Source organism: Mastigoproctus giganteus, chromosome 9 (assembly GCF_048544385.1).
Source record: "Mastigoproctus giganteus isolate SK-2022 chromosome 9, ASM4854438v1, whole genome shotgun sequence".
In the NCBI taxonomy this organism is placed as follows: domain Eukaryota; kingdom Metazoa; phylum Arthropoda; class Arachnida; order Uropygi; family Thelyphonidae; genus Mastigoproctus; species Mastigoproctus giganteus.
Window position 1 is genome coordinate 33455991 of NC_143583.1, and position 18166 is coordinate 33474156.

At 37.1% G+C, this 18166-nt stretch overlaps 1 protein-coding gene across 1 annotated transcript in view; it reads left to right on the forward strand.

Moving 5' to 3' along the window:
- The window catches only part of LOC150080137 (uncharacterized), a 193249-nt gene that overhangs the window by 98806 nt on the left and 76277 nt on the right, over positions 1-18166 (forward strand). The window contains exon 11 of the mRNA XM_090380625.1: positions 7375-7550. Within this exon, the coding sequence (XP_090236751.1) occupies positions 7375-7550 (176 nt within the window). The remainder of the gene's footprint in view (positions 1-7374; positions 7551-18166) is intronic.

An 18166-nucleotide genomic window follows, 5' to 3' on the forward strand; every position in this document is an offset into this window, starting at 1 on the left:
TCTAGAACTTGAATTTCTGATTTCACCATGGTGGTAGATTTTGAAGGCACGATCACTGTCCTGATCCATGGGCCAAATAAGTGCAGTTGTGTTACTTAGCAGAAATGTGACTCTGATCTTCCTATCTTTCAATTTCAGGACATCAGCTGAAGGATGAGCTGGGAAGTTATCCAACGGTAACAGAGACTTTTCTTCAAGTGTCTTGGAAAGCAAGTGGTGCCTTGCTGATGTTACTAACACACTTTTAAACCATGAAGCAAAAATATCACTCATCATCAAAACATTGGAGCTGTTTTATAAATCACAGGGAGAGATTTCATGTTGATATGCTTAAAACACTGGGGACTTCAACTTTTACCAATGCACAATGGCTTTAGCTTTTGATTTTCAGTTTTGTTTTTTGTTTGTGCATAGTAACACAGTAATTCTCACTTTGTTAGTTTTTGTGCCCGCTTTGTGGATGCCATTTTAATATCCATTGACTTGTCAGGAAGAAGTTTGTAATACAGCACTGTTTCATCACAGTTGTACAACTGTTCATCTGTGAATTCACCATCTTGAATCACATTACACAGAAATTCAGGAAATGCTTCTGCTGATGTAATGTCACCAAATGCAGATTTGCCTACAAGACTGACCTGATATATCTCATGATGAGCCTTCCATCTCCAAAGGATGTCATGTGCAGCAGTTTACAAAAATTTACTTTGTAACTAATGTAGTGCACTTGACAAATGGTAGCTGTATTCCCCTCCAGAGGTAGCTGTTTGTAATTAACATTCCACTGATATACTTTTTTATTGCATCACTAGTTGGGGGGGAAACACTGGGTGTCTATGGTAATTAGTCTCTGAGGAGTCCTGTTTACAAAAAGTACTCTGCAACTGAATATATTGAAGCAAATGTACAGCCAATTTTAAGTTAATCCCCCGCGCACTTGGAAATACGGTAGTAGGATGTACAGTAGATATGCATATATATAGTACAGTAGACTTTCAGAATAACGGCACCTTCGAGGATTCAAGGTGCCGTTATTTTGATTTTTCCGTTATCTGGAAAGTTTTATTTTTAATGTATTTAATGCGGCCAAAAATGAGGCCAAATAAGAAATAGAAAGATTAAGAATGCAATTTTATTAACTGCACAACATAAAAAAGCAAACGTGTTAATGATCCAATGTTATATTCTGCCATTAATACACTTCTGCTTATGCCTATTTTCTTTATTATATCAAATTTAGTCTGCACGGGTAGCACAGTGGTATTGTCACTGTCCTCCCCACAATGGGTGGAAAAGGCCCGGGTTCAAATCCCATTGATGACGCGAGGAACTTTTATAGGTTGTTTTCATTCTGGCTCAGTTAGTGGGTCTCAGTCATAGATAGCAAGGTCCCCCCCCCCCCAGAAACTAGTGTTTTTCGTCCAGCAAAACAGGCAAATCGAGCAGCGAATACATGCAATTTGCAGACACAATACACATGGGTATATGAATTAACTTTCCAAGTGACTCTAATGTAATAGTATGGATTATATCAAGTTTGTCACCAAGTTTTAATGTTTTCTTCTCTGTGTGAGATTTATTAACTTTAGGAGCCATAGTGAGGGGTTTTTAATTTAAAATAAATGTAAAACAGCTCTATAATCCATGATGTCAGTACAGAATTCACTTTTAAAATGGTGAACATAAACAAATACAGTAATTGCGTGACTTGCCATTTTCTTTTTTCGGCACTACAAAACATCTGCGCTCTTTGTATACATCCGATCTCAATGTGCTGTTATTTGGGGTGCCGCTATTTCGACAGTCTACTGTATTCACTTTTTCCAGTTTCCAATATGAAATTGCTAGTTCTTTGAACATACTACTTTTTTTTTTTTTTCATAATTCCTTTTGGGGATTTATGAAATATACTTGTATATCCATAATTGCTTTTGGTGAAATATACTTGTGATATATCTGCAACTGTAGTATGAAGAGATGCATTATATTGAGGTTGCACTGTATTTAAAAAGTTTAAGATTCTGGATTTTATTATAATTTATTTCTTCATATGATTGATACACAAGCATTATGCCTATTCCATTCCAATAGGATATGCCTACACTAATAGATATAATTTATTTTCCTTGCTTCTGAAGAATCAGATCTCTTTATCAAGTTATTTGGCCTTTTTAAAAACCAGAAAGCTCATGACAAAATTTCAGATAACTAGTTTATGATCCATTATGTCCTCCATGATAGCATAGTATTGGTGATTTGTTGCCACCTGCCACTCATTTTGTGAGGTCTGGGATCAATTCTCATCTGTGACTGGAGAAATTGTTTAGGTTTATTCAGGACTGTAATTAGCTGTCAGGCAGAAGGAGCATGGATTTCCTCCATGAGTTATTCCAGGTTTTTTTCACCTGCACGACATGCAAATCAGCCCATGAGCACATTTCATGTGGCCAGAAGACTGTATTAGGATTATTGTATATTTTTGAATACCTCATACTGTTGAATAAGCCATACACCACAGTTCTTTTGCCAGCAGCATTATTTATAATTTTTTATACCTCTTGAATTATTTCCAGTTTTTCAATAACTGTGAAAGATTGTAAGCACATGCCTTTAGCACTCTTGTTTGGCTGAACATAAACAAAATACCCTATAGATTGTATTCATTGGAAAAGCAGTGCCAACCAAACTTAGAAAGAATCTCAAGCTGCACGAAATGAACCTTTATTCATTACTCCATTATCTTGTCATTGAGCAGTGAATATAATGAATTGCTAAAAGATAGAGAGACTACCTTTTTATGCAGTACAGCATTCCAAGTCATGCTTTAATAAATACAGTAAACCCCCGCTATTCGCGGTCGCTGATTTAATATAAAATGAAACCTAAAAAAATGTGAATTTTAAAGCGCCGTGAACATTTGCCGCCATAAAAACATGGGTGTGGCTAAAATTATCTTTCCCAGTCAAAACAGTGCTCAGTGGGTGGGGGGGAGAGGGGTGACAAAATCGCGAGCGTGGATGTTTCTCGCTAATCCTTGTTCAGTATGTGTTATGCGCTTGTCATGGAAGGTTTCGTCGTTTGCTTTTAATTTATATGCTTATAAATTGAATAAATTTATCAATTTATAAATTGATATTTACAAAAGTGATAAATCTACCGTTTTGCAGTGTAAAACAGACTTTTTCGAGTGTGTTAATGGAAGAAAGTGACTTTATTGGGAACAAGTTCTTTCTAACCCATACAAAAATATGGCTACGAATAACAAGGGAAATGTGAAAAGATCAAAGAAGGTGATGACCTTATTTGATAAGAAGGTCATCACCTTATCACTTTGATTTCACTTTGATTTGAAGGCGAATAAAATTGAGTTATTAAATAAAATTTCTAATGGTGAAAGTGTCTCTTCAGTGGCAAAACATTATAAAATCAATGAGTCAACGGTACGATCAATCAAGAAATCGGAAGAAAAAATCCACCATAGTGTCCGTGAAAATGCGCTAATTGTTTCAAAAATTTGCTTTGTAACTCATGATGTTAAATTAGAAAAAATGAAAAAAGCTTTAAATCTGAGGATAGAAGACCGAACTTAAAATAAAATAAAATTCTGTTAAATACGCTCGTGAAAAGGCAAAACTTTAGCGAAACTGGTGATAGCACTGGCGGGATAAGTTTTTTAGTTAGCAAAGGTGCTGGTTTGAAAGATTTGTTTGAAATTTCTAATAAATATTACATTTAATATTAAATTGTTTCTTATTTTCATTTTGATGCCATATGCTTGCATTTCACTATGTACTGTCTATGTACATTTATTTATTAATGTTATATTATGAAGGTACATATAATACATACATAGACAAAATTTTAGACTAGTTTTTCTTATATATTTCATACTTTGGAGCGGAACCCCTTTATTACTATGGGAGCCATAACTCAGTATTCGCGGCATTTCTCAGGAACGTAACCCCATCAAATAGTGGGGGTTTACTGTATTGATAATGAATAAAATACTTCATTTAGTCTATGGCAGGATAGTCAAATAAAAACTTACTTTTATTTGTTCAAGCTTCAGATTAAATTCTCAAATAAACTGTGTACCCAAAGTTTTGGTTCCATTTTTACTTTTTTTTTTAGGAAAAATGTATATGGGGTATTTGAGAAAATATGGTAGCAACCTGATGTGTATTTGGGGGGAGATAACTATGAGAGGCAGTTGATTCACTTCTCTACCCACAGCAGTGGTTGTGTGATAATCAAATTATCATCATAACCAGTTATGAAATTTTGAAATTTTTTGAGAAAAATATAGTAAAAAAAAATTGAGAACATTTATTCTTGCTTGAATTAAATATCTATCACATTTTATTACAGTTGTTATTCAAAGTTTATTTGTAGTGCATTTCCAAGGCAATGCACTACAAATAAATTCAAGGCATACACTCCACTTTCATTCATTGTGAAAGTGGAGTATATGCCTTGCTGTTACAGAAACTAGTTTTTTGTAATGGCAAGGACTACACTCTGCATTTACATTGTACTACAAATGAACTTGGAATAGCAAATGTGATAAAAATATGATGGGTATTTAAATCAAGCTAGAATAAACTTTTTTTTATTTATCTTCCTCTCTTCTCTTCCACCCCCCCCCCCCCCATAGTATTTTTCTCAAAATTTTATAAAGGGCTATGATGACAATATGTGGTGAGATGGGGGTGGAGAATACTATGAAAGGAAGCTAATTCAAGGTGTTCATTGAGTAGCATAATGTGTGGGTAAACTGTGTTGTTTGAAGATAATAAAGCACTCAAAACCTACATTGGTATTATGTTTATTTTTAAATTGGAAATATGTACCTAATGGGGTCAAAACATTTCATGGTATTTTCTTACCACTTCTTCAGTGACAGCTGTCTTTACAATATCATCATAAAAGATTACTTCGGTCACAAAAGATTACTTGTTAAAAGAACAAGTTCTTGTGACAGCTGTCTTTGCAATATCACCATCACAAAAGATCACTTTTGTCATAAGAAATAACTTGTTTTTTTAACAAGTTCTTGTGACAGCTGTCTTTGCAATATCACCATTACAAAAATCACTTTGGCTAAAAGAACTTGTTAAAAACCAAGTTCTTGTGATTGAAGTGACCTTTTGTGACAGTGATATTGCAAAGACAGCTGTCACTAAAGGAGTGGTAAGAAAATACCATGAAACGCTTGATCTCATTATATACATATTTCCAATTCAGAAAAAAACCGATGTTGGTATTGTTATGAGTGCTTTATTATCTTCAAACAACATAGTTTACCTACACATCATGTCATTCAAGGAATACTTTAGATCATCTATGAAAATAGCATCATCTGACTTCTTAATAGGCATGAAAGAATCACCAGAAAACTCACCAAGGCTGTGGAATTAAAAACAAGTCCTTGTGACCAAAGTGAATTTTTGTGATGGTGATATTGCAAGGACAGCCATCATTAAAGAAGTGGTAAGAAAATACCATGAAATGTTTGACACCATTATGTAAATATTTCCAATTGGCGCCTCCATAGCCAGGTGGGCAGGAGCAGCAGTGTGTAGCACACGCTTCTTGATTTAGACTGGGGTTCGAGCCTGTGACCACCTAATACGGAGGATGCAGAAAGATCAGGGAATGACCACCGCATATCCCCGGAGCAATATGGCCTTAGTTGCTAATGCTCCTAAAAAAAAAACCAAATAACAAATAAATATTTCCAATTTGGAAATAAACATAACAATACCAACATAGGTTTTGAGTGCATTTTCAAAAACAGTGAAGATGATTGTGTGTGGTAATCATATCATCATTCAAGAAAAGAATTGCACCACAACCCAACTGATGAATATGTTGTGTTCCAAAAGTTTGTTTTTAAATTGGTTGTTTTGAATTTTCCATAGGAACAAAATTAAAAATGATGTTTTGGACCTGAGGTTAACCCATAATGGAACTAATTAGTAATTAATTACAAAAAAAGTACATTAGGTTAGTCCCAGAGTAGTACTATACATTTGCAATGAAAAATAGCAGAAAATAAGGCTATTACAATAATTAGTAATTAAACAAAAAAAAAAAAAATCAACTAGGAAATATGTGTATAATCTTTGTTTTATTTCTATGAAAATCAGTACCCGAGGTGGTGTTTGTTTGTTATTTGGTTTTCAGGAGCATTAGCAACTAAGGCAGCGCCTCGTAGCCAGGTAGGAAGGAGCAGCAGTGCGCAGCACACGCTTCTTGATTAGACCGGGGTTCGAGCCTGTCACCACCAAATACGGAGGATGCGGAAAGGTCAGGGAATGAGCACTGCATATCCCGGAGCAATATGGTCTTAGTTTCTAATGCTCCTAAAAACCAAATAACAAACAAACAAACAAGGCCATATTGCTCCAGGGATGTGCAGTGATCATTCCCTGACCTTTCCGTACACTCTGTATTTGGTGGTTACGGGCTCGAACTCTGGTCTAATCAAGAAGCGTGTGGTACGCACTGCTGTTCCTGCCCACCTAGCTACAGAGGCACCCCCGAGGTGGTGAGTTCCCCCTAGAAAGTTCTTATGGTGCTCTACTCTGAAGTAACAATAGTTAATTTATGGCATAGAGAGGTAATGTCATGGTATTGTCTGTTGCTATTTGAGAGTAAGGTTAATTCATCCATAATTAGTGATGGAGAGCTTGGACTTTTTTAGTCCCATACTTCTTAGGTGAAGAATTAAGCTGACAGTGCACAATAGACACACTAAACAATCACATGGTCATTAGAGAGGCTCGTGGTTAGACAGCAAAGAAATGAAAAATATGATAATTTTATGAAAAAGTTTTGTTTGTTGAAAGATTTCTACAGTGCATTGTTAATGGATAACAGAATATATTGTGTAACCCCCAATACATTCTGGATAGCTGGGCTTATATAAATATCAAACATAAAAATCATTATTTCACATTTGGTTAGTAACATCACGAGAGAGAGAGGGGAATTACTGAATTGTCTGTTCATTCCTTTATTTTTACAACATAAAATTTGGCGCCTCTGTAGCCAGGTGGGAAGGAGCAGCAGTGCGTAGCACACACTTCTTGATTAGACCGGGGTTCGAGCCCGTCACCACCAAATACGGAGGATGCGGAAAGGTCAGGGAATAACCACCTCATACCCCGGAGCAATATGGCCTTAGTTGCTAATGCTCCTAAAAACCAAACAACAACATAAAATTTAATTACTTGATATGCATTTTATGTTTATTTACTGATTATATATACCATTGTTTTTTGTTTTTTTTTTTTTTCTTTTGTTGTGTTTTTGAGTGAATTTTAATATTTAATTTAGATTGATACAGTACAAATTCTTATCTTGTTATAGGGCATCCATTCCTTCATACTGCTTTATATCTCACTGCTGAACTGTTTGTGGTCTTTCTGTTACATATGAGATTGGGAGATGAAACTTTCCCTATAATTGCTATTCCCGACGTTGAAAAAGCTATGGATGATACTCAACAGCTAATTGTACATTCCTTCCAGCTTTTCAAAAATAATGTAAGTTAATTCTGATAATTTTGAATACAGAACTATATTTCAAATTGTTTCTGATGCTATTAAAAATCAGCTTAAGTGTTATTTCATTAATATTGAATTTTCAATATCTATTTGAATATTTACTTTAATCTAATTTTTTTTGCACAGATTTTTGTTCCATTTTTTGTGAAGCTATCAACGTAGTTTTCATGTATTGTCATATTATTAGTATTTAGAGTTTACCTCTAAAATTAATAAGTGAATAACAATTATGAGGATGTTTGAAGCATTCTGAGACTGGTCACACTGGCAATTTAAGAAGCCGCAGATGGATGGTAGGCCTGCCATGTTAGGAATACTAACTTACATAACAGTTTAACCTTGTGTTTTGAAGTTTTATAGAATATAAAGTTCTATAACCCAGTTCTTCCCTCATGCCAGGCTTTAGGTGTTCCCAACCTTAAAACAGGAGCTAAGAGGACAAAATTTTGCTGGTAATAAGGAGATAAAAAAAGAAATAACTGTTGATCATTGAAAAATGTTATATTGCATATGTTTCAGAAGTGAAGAGAACATTACAAGTAGTGTATTACATATCAAAACTGTTATTTTGAATATAATTCTGAATATGGTCAGTATCGGAACTTTTTGTGATTGAGAATAAAATGACAACTGCTGTTTACTGGAGCAATACCAAGAAAATTTAAACACTTTTCTATTTGGTGATAATTTTTTTTTTTTTTTTTATAATAATATTTCAGAAAAAAATATATTATGCTTTATTGGTTAATCACACATGAGGTTAATCAAACATTCACACATGAGGAGTTATTCAGTGAGGGGAATGCCAGAGGTGTATTCAACTCTGGCAATAAGCTAGATAATCTTGTAATAACTGAGAGTAAAGTGGAGGAGAAATCGTTGAAGATAAACACAAGAAAGGCCCCTGGGGTGGATGGGATCCAGTTATATTAAAGGAGGCAGCAAAGGAAGTAAGCAAACCCTTAGCCATAATTATGAGAGCTTCCTTGGATTCAGGGGAGGTACCCATAGACTGGAGATGTGCAAATATGATCTCAATTCACAAAGGAGGATCAAAGGCTGACACAAGTAATTATAGACCTGTGAGTTTAACTTCTGTTCCCGGAAAATTAATGGAGGCACTGATTAAAGAAGCACTGCAGGAGCATTTAGACAAGACTTCAGTTATAGCTCGGACACAGCATGGTTTTGCTAAGGAGAAGTCTTGCCTGACCAATTTGATTGGATACTATGATGCAGTCACAAAAGAACTGAATGCAGGGAATAACTTTGATATTATATACTTGGATCTTAGAAAGGCTTTTGATACTGTTGCACATGGAAGACTTCTGCACAAATTGGAGCAGTGTGGCATTGGAGGCAAATTGCTGCTATGGATAAAGGGGTGGTTGAGGGGGAGAAGACAGAGAGTGGTAATCAATGGACACTGCTCATCATAGACTAATGTTACTAGTGGAGTCCTTCAGGGTTCAGTGTTGGGTCCATTATTGTTTTCTCTATATATAAATAATATTGATGATGGTATATCAAGCTTAATGTCCAAGTTTGCAGACAATATGGAGGTTGGCAGCGTTGTCAAGGACACTAATGACAGTACCCTGCTGCAACAGGATCTAGAAACGTTGAGCAGATGGGCTGAGAGGTGGCAAACGAAGTTTAACATTGATAAATGTAAAGTACTACATATGGGAAACAGCAATCCCAGGTACTACACTGACAGTGGTAGAGAATGAAAAGGACTTGTGGGTAATTGTGCAGGCAGATATAAAGTTCTCTGAGCAGTGCAGATGGGCTGCAAGAGTAGCTCATGGTGTCTTATCAATGATATACAGGAATTTTTCTAGCAGGGATAAGGAGGTGATTATTCCCTTGTATAAGGCAATGGTCAGGCCACACCTTGAGTACTGTATACGGGTCTGGAGGCCTCATTTCAAGAAGGATGTAGAGCTACTGGAACGAGTACAGAGAAGGGCAACAAGATTAGTGAATGGAACAAAGGGTTGCTCTTACAAAGAAAGGCTTAAGTTTTGCAAATTACAATGTCTGGAGACTAGGCACTCGTTCGTTCGTTATTTGGTTTTTAGGAGCATTAGCAACTAAGGCCATATTGCTCCGGGATATGCGGTGGTCATTCCTTGACCTTTCCGCATACTCCGTATTTGGTGGTGACGGGCTCGAACCCCGGTCTAATCAAGAAGCATGTGCTACGCACTGCTGCTCCTTCCCACCTGGCGACTAGGCACTGGCGAGGTGATCTGATAGAGGTGTATAGAGATTTGAATGGTTTGAGCATGCTCAATGCTGATGGGATTCTGCCTCTTGCTCAAATAATCACCTGAGATAGCATAAATTTAAATTGAGGAAAGACAGATGTAGAATAGATGTGTGGAAATTTGCCTTTAGCCAACGGTTAGTTGGTTGGTGGAACAGACTTCCATCCCTTGTTGTGGAAGTTGATAGCCTAAATAAATTTAAGGCTCAGCTGGACAGCTATTTTGAAGGAATGGAGGGGTGAAGTGGAAGTTTTTTTTTTTTTTTTGGCTGATGCTGCATAAGCTTGCTTTCTTGCATCATATGCCTCTACTAATGCTAATGCCAATCTTTCTTAATTTAACTAAAGTTCATACTGTACCATATTTGTTAATGAAACCATGATTTAAAGTAATATTTATTGTTAAGATTTTATTTTTATCTATAATAATAATAATAATAAAAAGACATCTGTTTTAGCCGCCACTCCTACCCCAAGGTCTGAGTGGTGGCTAAGGCAGATTGTGGTACCATCTGGCGTCACTCGCAAGAACTACCACTGGACATAAGCCTAAGCTAAACAGATCCACCTCCAATAATGGATGATGTCGCAGAGAAATATTAATCGTATTACATTGAATGTGGCACAGGATAAAGTCACTTGCTTTCAGGCCTTAGGCAGAGGGGTCAGTTCAAAAAATCAAAGACAGTGGAGCTTGCTCCACTGTCTTTGATTGCTGTCCAAGTGGAGGACAGTCTTTGATTACTGTCCAAGTGGAGGACAGTAAGCCTGATATACCTTCATCAATATCATTGATAAATATACAAAACAACAGTGGACCCAACACCGAACCCTGTGGGACTCCACTAATAACATTAGTCCACGAAGAGCAGCACCCATTGATTACCACCCTCTGTCTTCTCCCACTTAACTATCCTTTTATCCATTGTAGCAACTTACCCTTAATACCATTCTGCTCCAATTTGTACAATAGTCTTTCATGCGCAACAGTGTTAAAAGCTTTCCTGAAATCCAAATATATGATATCAAAATTATTTTTTGCATCCAGTTCCTTTGTAACCACATCATAATATCCTATCAAATTTGTCAGACAAGACTTTCCCTTAACAAACCCGTGCTGTGTCTGAATTATTGCAACAGTCTTGTCTAGATGATCCTGCAATGCATCTTTAAATAGTGACTCCATTATTTTACCCGGAACAGAAGTTAACTAACTGGTCTGTAATTACTCGTGTCACCCTTCGATCCCCCTTTGTGAATTGGGGAGTGTTAGATGACGCATGTCGACAATGCCACCTGGCCTCAGAAACAATCCAACACATCATCACGGGATGCAAGGTGATCACCCAGACTGAGTACACTCATAGACACGACCAGGTAGCCAGGATAATAGATCAGAAGCTTGCAAAGAAATATCAGTTGGTCGAAGAAAGTGTACCGTACTACAAGTACAATCCCCAGGCAGTACTAGAGACCCCCAACCCACAAGCTGTACTGGGACCACGCCATAATAACGGATAGGACAATCCCGTACAACAGAACGGACATAACCCTTGTGGACAAGAGGAAAAAGACTACCTATTTGATTGACATAGCAGTACCTAACACTTACAACCTGCAGAAAACCCATTGGGAAAAAATCAGGAAGTACACGAACCTAAGACAGGAGATCAAAGAGATGTGGCATATGCAACAAGTAATAACCATCCCGATCATCATGTCAACCACAGGTATGGTGCCAAAGACCCTACATAACAGCCTAGCAGCAAATAGTCTCTTAGCAAACACCTACAAGGAACTCCAGAAAGTCGCAATACTGAACACCTGTAGGATAGTCAGAGAGTTCCTCGACCAACATCAGACATAACAACAACCACCCTGTGTTCTTGGTAGCAATACCCGTCACAAGGTAGAAGCCCCAATTAGGGAGAAATAATATAAGATAATAATAATAATAATCTTCATCAATACTAAAAATATATATTCAAAATAAAAACAGAATGGCTCCTTTGTTCATAATGGCATCCTGTATAATGAACTTTGTTTTGGAGTTTTTATTAACTCATTATAATCATGACTTTAAGATAAAGTTTGTGTATTTTTTTTTTTTTTTTTTTTTTTTTTTTTTTGAAGCTGTCTCTCACAAGAAACAAATTTTAGACTTTTGCTCTTATATTTTACTAATTGTGTGGTTTAAGTTATTAAAAATAATAGTAATGTGTAGTAATTATAGTACAGTTATAATAACTCTCATTTGTACTCCATTCTTCCTGAATAGGAAAATTGGGTGGTTGTTTGTGCACCCATAGTATTGCAATAGATTGTTTAATGTACAAGTACAATAATAATAATAATGCAATAAAACAAGTACAACAGCCACTCAACAGTTAATTTTATGAATTTGCTTGCATTTCAACAAACAAAGAATTTTGAAACAACTACCTTACAAGGTAGTTGTTTCAAAATTCTTTCTTCTCCTTTTCTGAACTGATTAACTAAATCGACAACTTTTTCTGTCATGAGCACTTAAAGATCTGCATGCACTACTACTAAATCAGATTCAGAATTAATTAACTTCGCCACTTTATCCATTATCTAGTTTATTTATTTATTTTTTTCTCTGGATACAATACGTTCCAAAACAACAACAGAAAAAAAACAAAAAAGAGACATTTACTCCTAAATTCCCTTTGTAATTTATTTATTTTTTGATTCTTGATCAACATACTAGAAGCAATGCATGTCTTTAATATGCGGAAATTAATTCATATGATAGCTAGCAGATAAGGAACGAACTAAATTTACATACAGGTGCATCCTTAGCCAGGTAAGCAGGAGCAGCAGTGTGCAGCACACGCTTCTTGATTAGACCGGGGTTTGAGCCTGTGACCACCAAATACGGAGGATGCGGAAAGGTCAGGGAATGACCACTGCATATCCCCGGAACAATATGGCCTTAGTTGCTAATGCTCCTGAAAACCAAACAACAATTTACATACCTCACCTTCATCTCTGTTGGTATAGCAAATTCACATGTATAATGGGTGATGTGTACCTTTTAATTAAAAATATGCTTCCATGTGTGCTGCACTTTTTCTGGTCCCTTTTGGCAAATCCTCAATGGAATTACTCCTTTTCCAAACTGATCAATTAACTTAATGATTTTTTCCATTATAAGTGCTCTTAAGGAAACTGCATGCATTACTAAATCAGCTATAGCATTGACTAGTTTCACCACTTTATCCATTACCTTGTTTTCTCACTTTTTTTTTTTTTCCCCTTTGATATCAGCTGATCCAAAAACACAAAAAGATTATTAGCATTAGCATTAGTAAAGGCATATTTATGCAAGAAAGCAAGCTTATGCAGCATCAGCCAAAAAAAAAAAAAAAAAAAACAACACTCCCATTTCACCCCTCCGTTTGTTCGAAATACCTGTCCAGCTGAGCCTTAAATTTATTTAGGCTATCAGCTTCCACAACAATGACTGGAAGTCTGTTCCACCAACCAACCACCTGCTGGCTAAAGTCAAACTTCCGCACATCTATTCTACATCTGTCTTTCCTCAATAAGAATTTATGCCCTCTCAGGTGATTTTTCTGAGCAAGAGGAAGAATCCCATTAGCATTGAGCATGCTCAGACCATTCAAGGCTTTATATACCTCTATCAGATCACCTCGCCAGTGCCTAGTCTCCAGACACTGTAATTTGCAAAACATAAGCCTTTCTTCGTAAGAGCAACCCTTTGTTCCATTCACTAATCTTGATGCCCTTCTCTGTACTAGTTTCAGCAGCTCTACATCTTTCTTGAAATGAGGCCTCCAGACCTGTATACAGTACTCAAGGTGTGGCCTGACCATTGCCTTATACATGGGAATAATCACCTCCTTATCTCTCTAGAAAAATTCCTGTATATCATTGAGAAGACACCATGAGCTACTCTTGCACCTGTCTACACTGCTCAGAAAACTTCATATCTGCCTGCATAATCACCCCCAGGTCCCTTTCATTCTCTACCACTGTCAGTGTAGTACCACAGAGTTGATACTTTACTCTGGGGTTACTGTTAACCATATGTAGTACTTTACATTTGTCAAGGTTAAACTTCATTTGCCACCTCTCAGCTCATCTGGTCAACCTTTCCAGATCCTGTTGCAGCAGCATACTGTCAGTAGTGTCCATAACAACCCTGCCAACCTTTGTATCATCTGCAAACTTGGACATTAAGCTTGATATACATCATCAATATCATTTATAAATACTGAAAACAACAATGGACCCAACACTGAACCCTGAGGGACTCCACTAATAACATTAGTCCATGACGAGCAGTGTCCATTGATTACCACTCTCTGTCTTCTCCCCCTCAGCCACCCCTTTATCCACAGCAGCAATTTGCCTCCAATGTCACACTGCTCCAATTTGTGCAGCAGTCTTCCATGTGCAACAGTATCAAAAGCCTTTCTAAGATCCAAGTATATAATATCAAAGTTATTCCCTGCATCCAGTTCCTTTGTGACTGCATCATAGTATCCAATCAAATTGGTCAGGCAAGACTTCCCCTTAACAAAACCATGCTGTGTCCGAGCTATAACTGAAGTCTTGTCTAAATGATCCTGCAGTGCTTCTTTACTAGTGCCTCCATTAATTTTCCTGGAACAGAAGTTAAACTCACAGGTCTATAATTGCTTGTGTCAGCCTTTGATTCTCCTTTGTGAATTGGGGTCACATTTGCACATCTCCAGTCTGTGGGTTCCTCCCCTGAGTCCAAGGAAGCTCTCATAATTATGGCTAAGGGTTTGCTTACTTCCTTTGCTGCCTCCTTTAATATAACTGGATAGATCCCATCCACTCCGGGTGCCTTTCTTGTGTTTATCCTCAACAATTTCTCCTCCACTTTACTCTCAGTTATTACTAGATTCTCTAGCTTACTGCTAGAGTTGAATACACCTCTGGCTTTCCCCTCGCTAAATAACTCCTCATGTGTGAATGTCGATGCAAAATATTCATTTAGTTTGTTAGCTACCTGAGCAGGATCGTCAACAGTTGACCCATCGATATCAAGTGGACCAATCTGAATCATCCCCTTCCTTCTAGAGTTTACATAAGTAAAGAACTCTTTGCTGTTTTTCTTTGCATCCCTTGCCAAAGATTTCTCGTAATCTGCCTTTGCCTGCCTAACCTCCTTTGGAACTTGGTTACAGATCAACTTGTATCTATCATAGGCTTCTGTGTCATGTGTTAATTTGTATGTATCCCATGCATGTTTCTTCTCTGCCATATGCCTCATCAGTTCATCTGACATCCATTTAGGCCTAAACCTTGAACAATATTTCTTAGTTGGTATGTAAAGCCTAGTAGCTTCCAAGATAAGTTCTTTGAATGCTTCCCATTTTGCATTTGCTGTTGGTAACATCATCAGTTGGTCCCACTGTATAGAATTTAAATACTGTCTCAGTCCATCGTAGTCGCCTTTACAAAAGCAATAACCCTTCCCTTTACCCCTAATGGTAGTTACCTCTTTGAGTAAATCCCACTTCAGCACACTGTGATCACTGCCACCTAGTGGTTGCTTTATCTGCAGATTCTTAATGCATGAAGAACCACTACTGATAATCAGATCAAGAGTATTACACCCTCTAGTTGCCTCCCGAACATGCTGATGTAGAAAACAATCATCCAATAAATCCACAAAAGCCTTGCTAGTGTGGGAGTGACCAGCCCCCAAATTCCAGTCAATATCTGGGAAATTAAAATCTCCCATTATAAGACTCTCTGATTTACTGGCCCACTCTATTTCCCTGTACAGTTTCTTATTATACTCATCAGAGTCATTAGGTCTATAGCACACTCCTACTCTCAATTTTGATCTCCCAATGCTTATGTCACACCAAACTGACTCGACACTGCACTGTCCACCGATGTCCACTGGCTTCATTTCCTTGGATTTTATGTATTTCTTAACTAATAGCATAACCCCTCCTCCCTTCCTATCCAGTCTATCCTTTCTGTAGACGTTGTACTCCCCAAATTCCAGTTCTGCATTCCTTATATCTGTGTGACACCAAGTCTCTGATATCCCAACAATATCTGCCTTTGATGTTTTGAGCAATACGTCAAATTCATCAAATTTATTTACTAAACTCCTAGCATTGGTGTACACGCAAGTATATATGCACCTATTTCTATTCTTAGCTACCCTAACACAACCCATGTGTTTACTTGTACCGCAATGACTCCCAGCAGTCTCTGAAATCCTGAATCTTGTTTTTCAACTTGAATTTCAACCTGAATCTTGTTTTTCAACCCATGTGTTTACTTGTACCGCAATGACTCCCAGCAGTCTCTGAAATCCTGAATCTTGTTTTTCAGGCTTCTGCTCATTCCAATAGAAGCAGTGCAAGAATCTCTTTCACCTCTGCCAGTGGCTACTGTTAATCTATTCGTCTTTGTTCGTCTTTGTGGTGCATGTATACATGCACCTGTTCCTGTTGTTAGCTAATCTAACACAACCCATGTGTTTACTTGTACTGCAATGACTCCCAGCAAGTCTCTGAAATACCCTGCATCTTGTTTTCCACGCTGCTGCTCATTCCAATAGAAGCAGCACAAGAATCACTTTCACCTCTGCCAGTGGCTACTATTAATCTATTAGTCCTTGTATCCCCTAAGCTAGCAGTTTTCCGACCCACCTAACACTGCCTCGATAGCATCAGCAAATATTCTTGCGCCCTTTCTATTTAAGAAGCAGTCTCTCCTGTTAACAAGTACAGACCAGGCTGAAAAAAATTCTACTCCTTGAGCCATGCAATCTTTCCAGGGCCGAATTGATCGACAAGGCTCTCATCATATACTCCCTCCTATCTTGTCTGGGCATAATTGCAGACACTTTCAAATTCAACCCTAATTCATGGCTTTTTTACAACAGTGACCTGTACTTGTTAAGTAATTCCACCGGTCTCCTACTCTTACTATGATTAGTGCCAACGTGTACAACAATATCACCTTTTGTGCCCTTAAAAAGTGATATCCGCTCTACAACGTCATCAACCTTTGCCCCTGGCAGACATACCCTAGTCCTGTTCCACCTATCCTTTTTACATACCATGTTCCCCATTTACCTGACAGTAGAGTCACTAACAACTACTAGTTCCTGTGGGACCAGCGCATTCTGCCTTAGGGGTTCAGCGGTGTTGCATGATGATCAAGTGCAAGCTCTGCCATTGATGTGGGCAGCTGAGAGTTTGATGGGCCCCTTCAATTTTGATCCTTCAGGGGCATCCACCCTGCCTTCAAGCTCTCATATAGGCCCATAACAACGCTGAGTTGTCTCCTGATTTATCTGCCTGATCATTCCCTGAACTTTCCTTACATCACGCACATACAAAGACATCCCTCATGGCAATTTCATGTCCTGATTGATCCCCAAACATCACGCAAGCAGTGCATTTTAAAAGGCTGTGATTCAGAGGGAAACCGCCCCTCTCAGTTCTCCCCTGAGCCACAGCACTCCCATTAGCTTGAGCCTTTTGCTTTGCTGCTCTGGTCTGAGTCATGATTTCAATTTAATTTCAATAAAATTTCAATTTCAGTACAAAATTATAACCCTAATTGTATCCCAACACAGTTATAACACTATATATCTATATATATTTTTCAGTATCGAGTATTATCTACGTGTTCCATTTATATAACTTCCATTTCAAGTTATGTTTAATTAATTATGTTACGTTTGTAAAATCTAAGTCGTTATATGTCAGCTAATGATGACAGCTAATGATGCGCACTATGGGCACACCACTTATGCAGCTCACTGAACACTGTTAAGCATGCAAATTATGTGTGATAGTCTTGACTGAATTGGAGGAACCATAATTTTTGTTTCTTTTAATTATTTCTTTCCAAAATTCAAGTTTGCAAATGACTATTTAAAATAGTGTATAAGGATCAAGGAAACTCGATTATTGGAGTATTTCCTTTTCTTTTACCATTATGAATGATAAATTTAATTGATTGTAAGGTTAGGTGTACATTAATTTTTAGACATGAAATAGTGTCTGCAGATTACTGTGTGATGTTTATTGCTATTGACATCTTTAACAGTTACTATTTCAATTAAATAACATTTAAACTTCATTCCATTTTCATCTTAAATTTTCATTTCATTAATTAAATTTCATTTAAATAACAATGATATTCTTATTATTAGGGAAATAATTCAAGAGCATTTCTCTGGATTAATGTCTAATATATAATTTTATTTCAGTGATAATAAAATGAAGGTTGGTTTTTTTTTTTTTTTTTTTTTTAGCAGTTTTAAAAA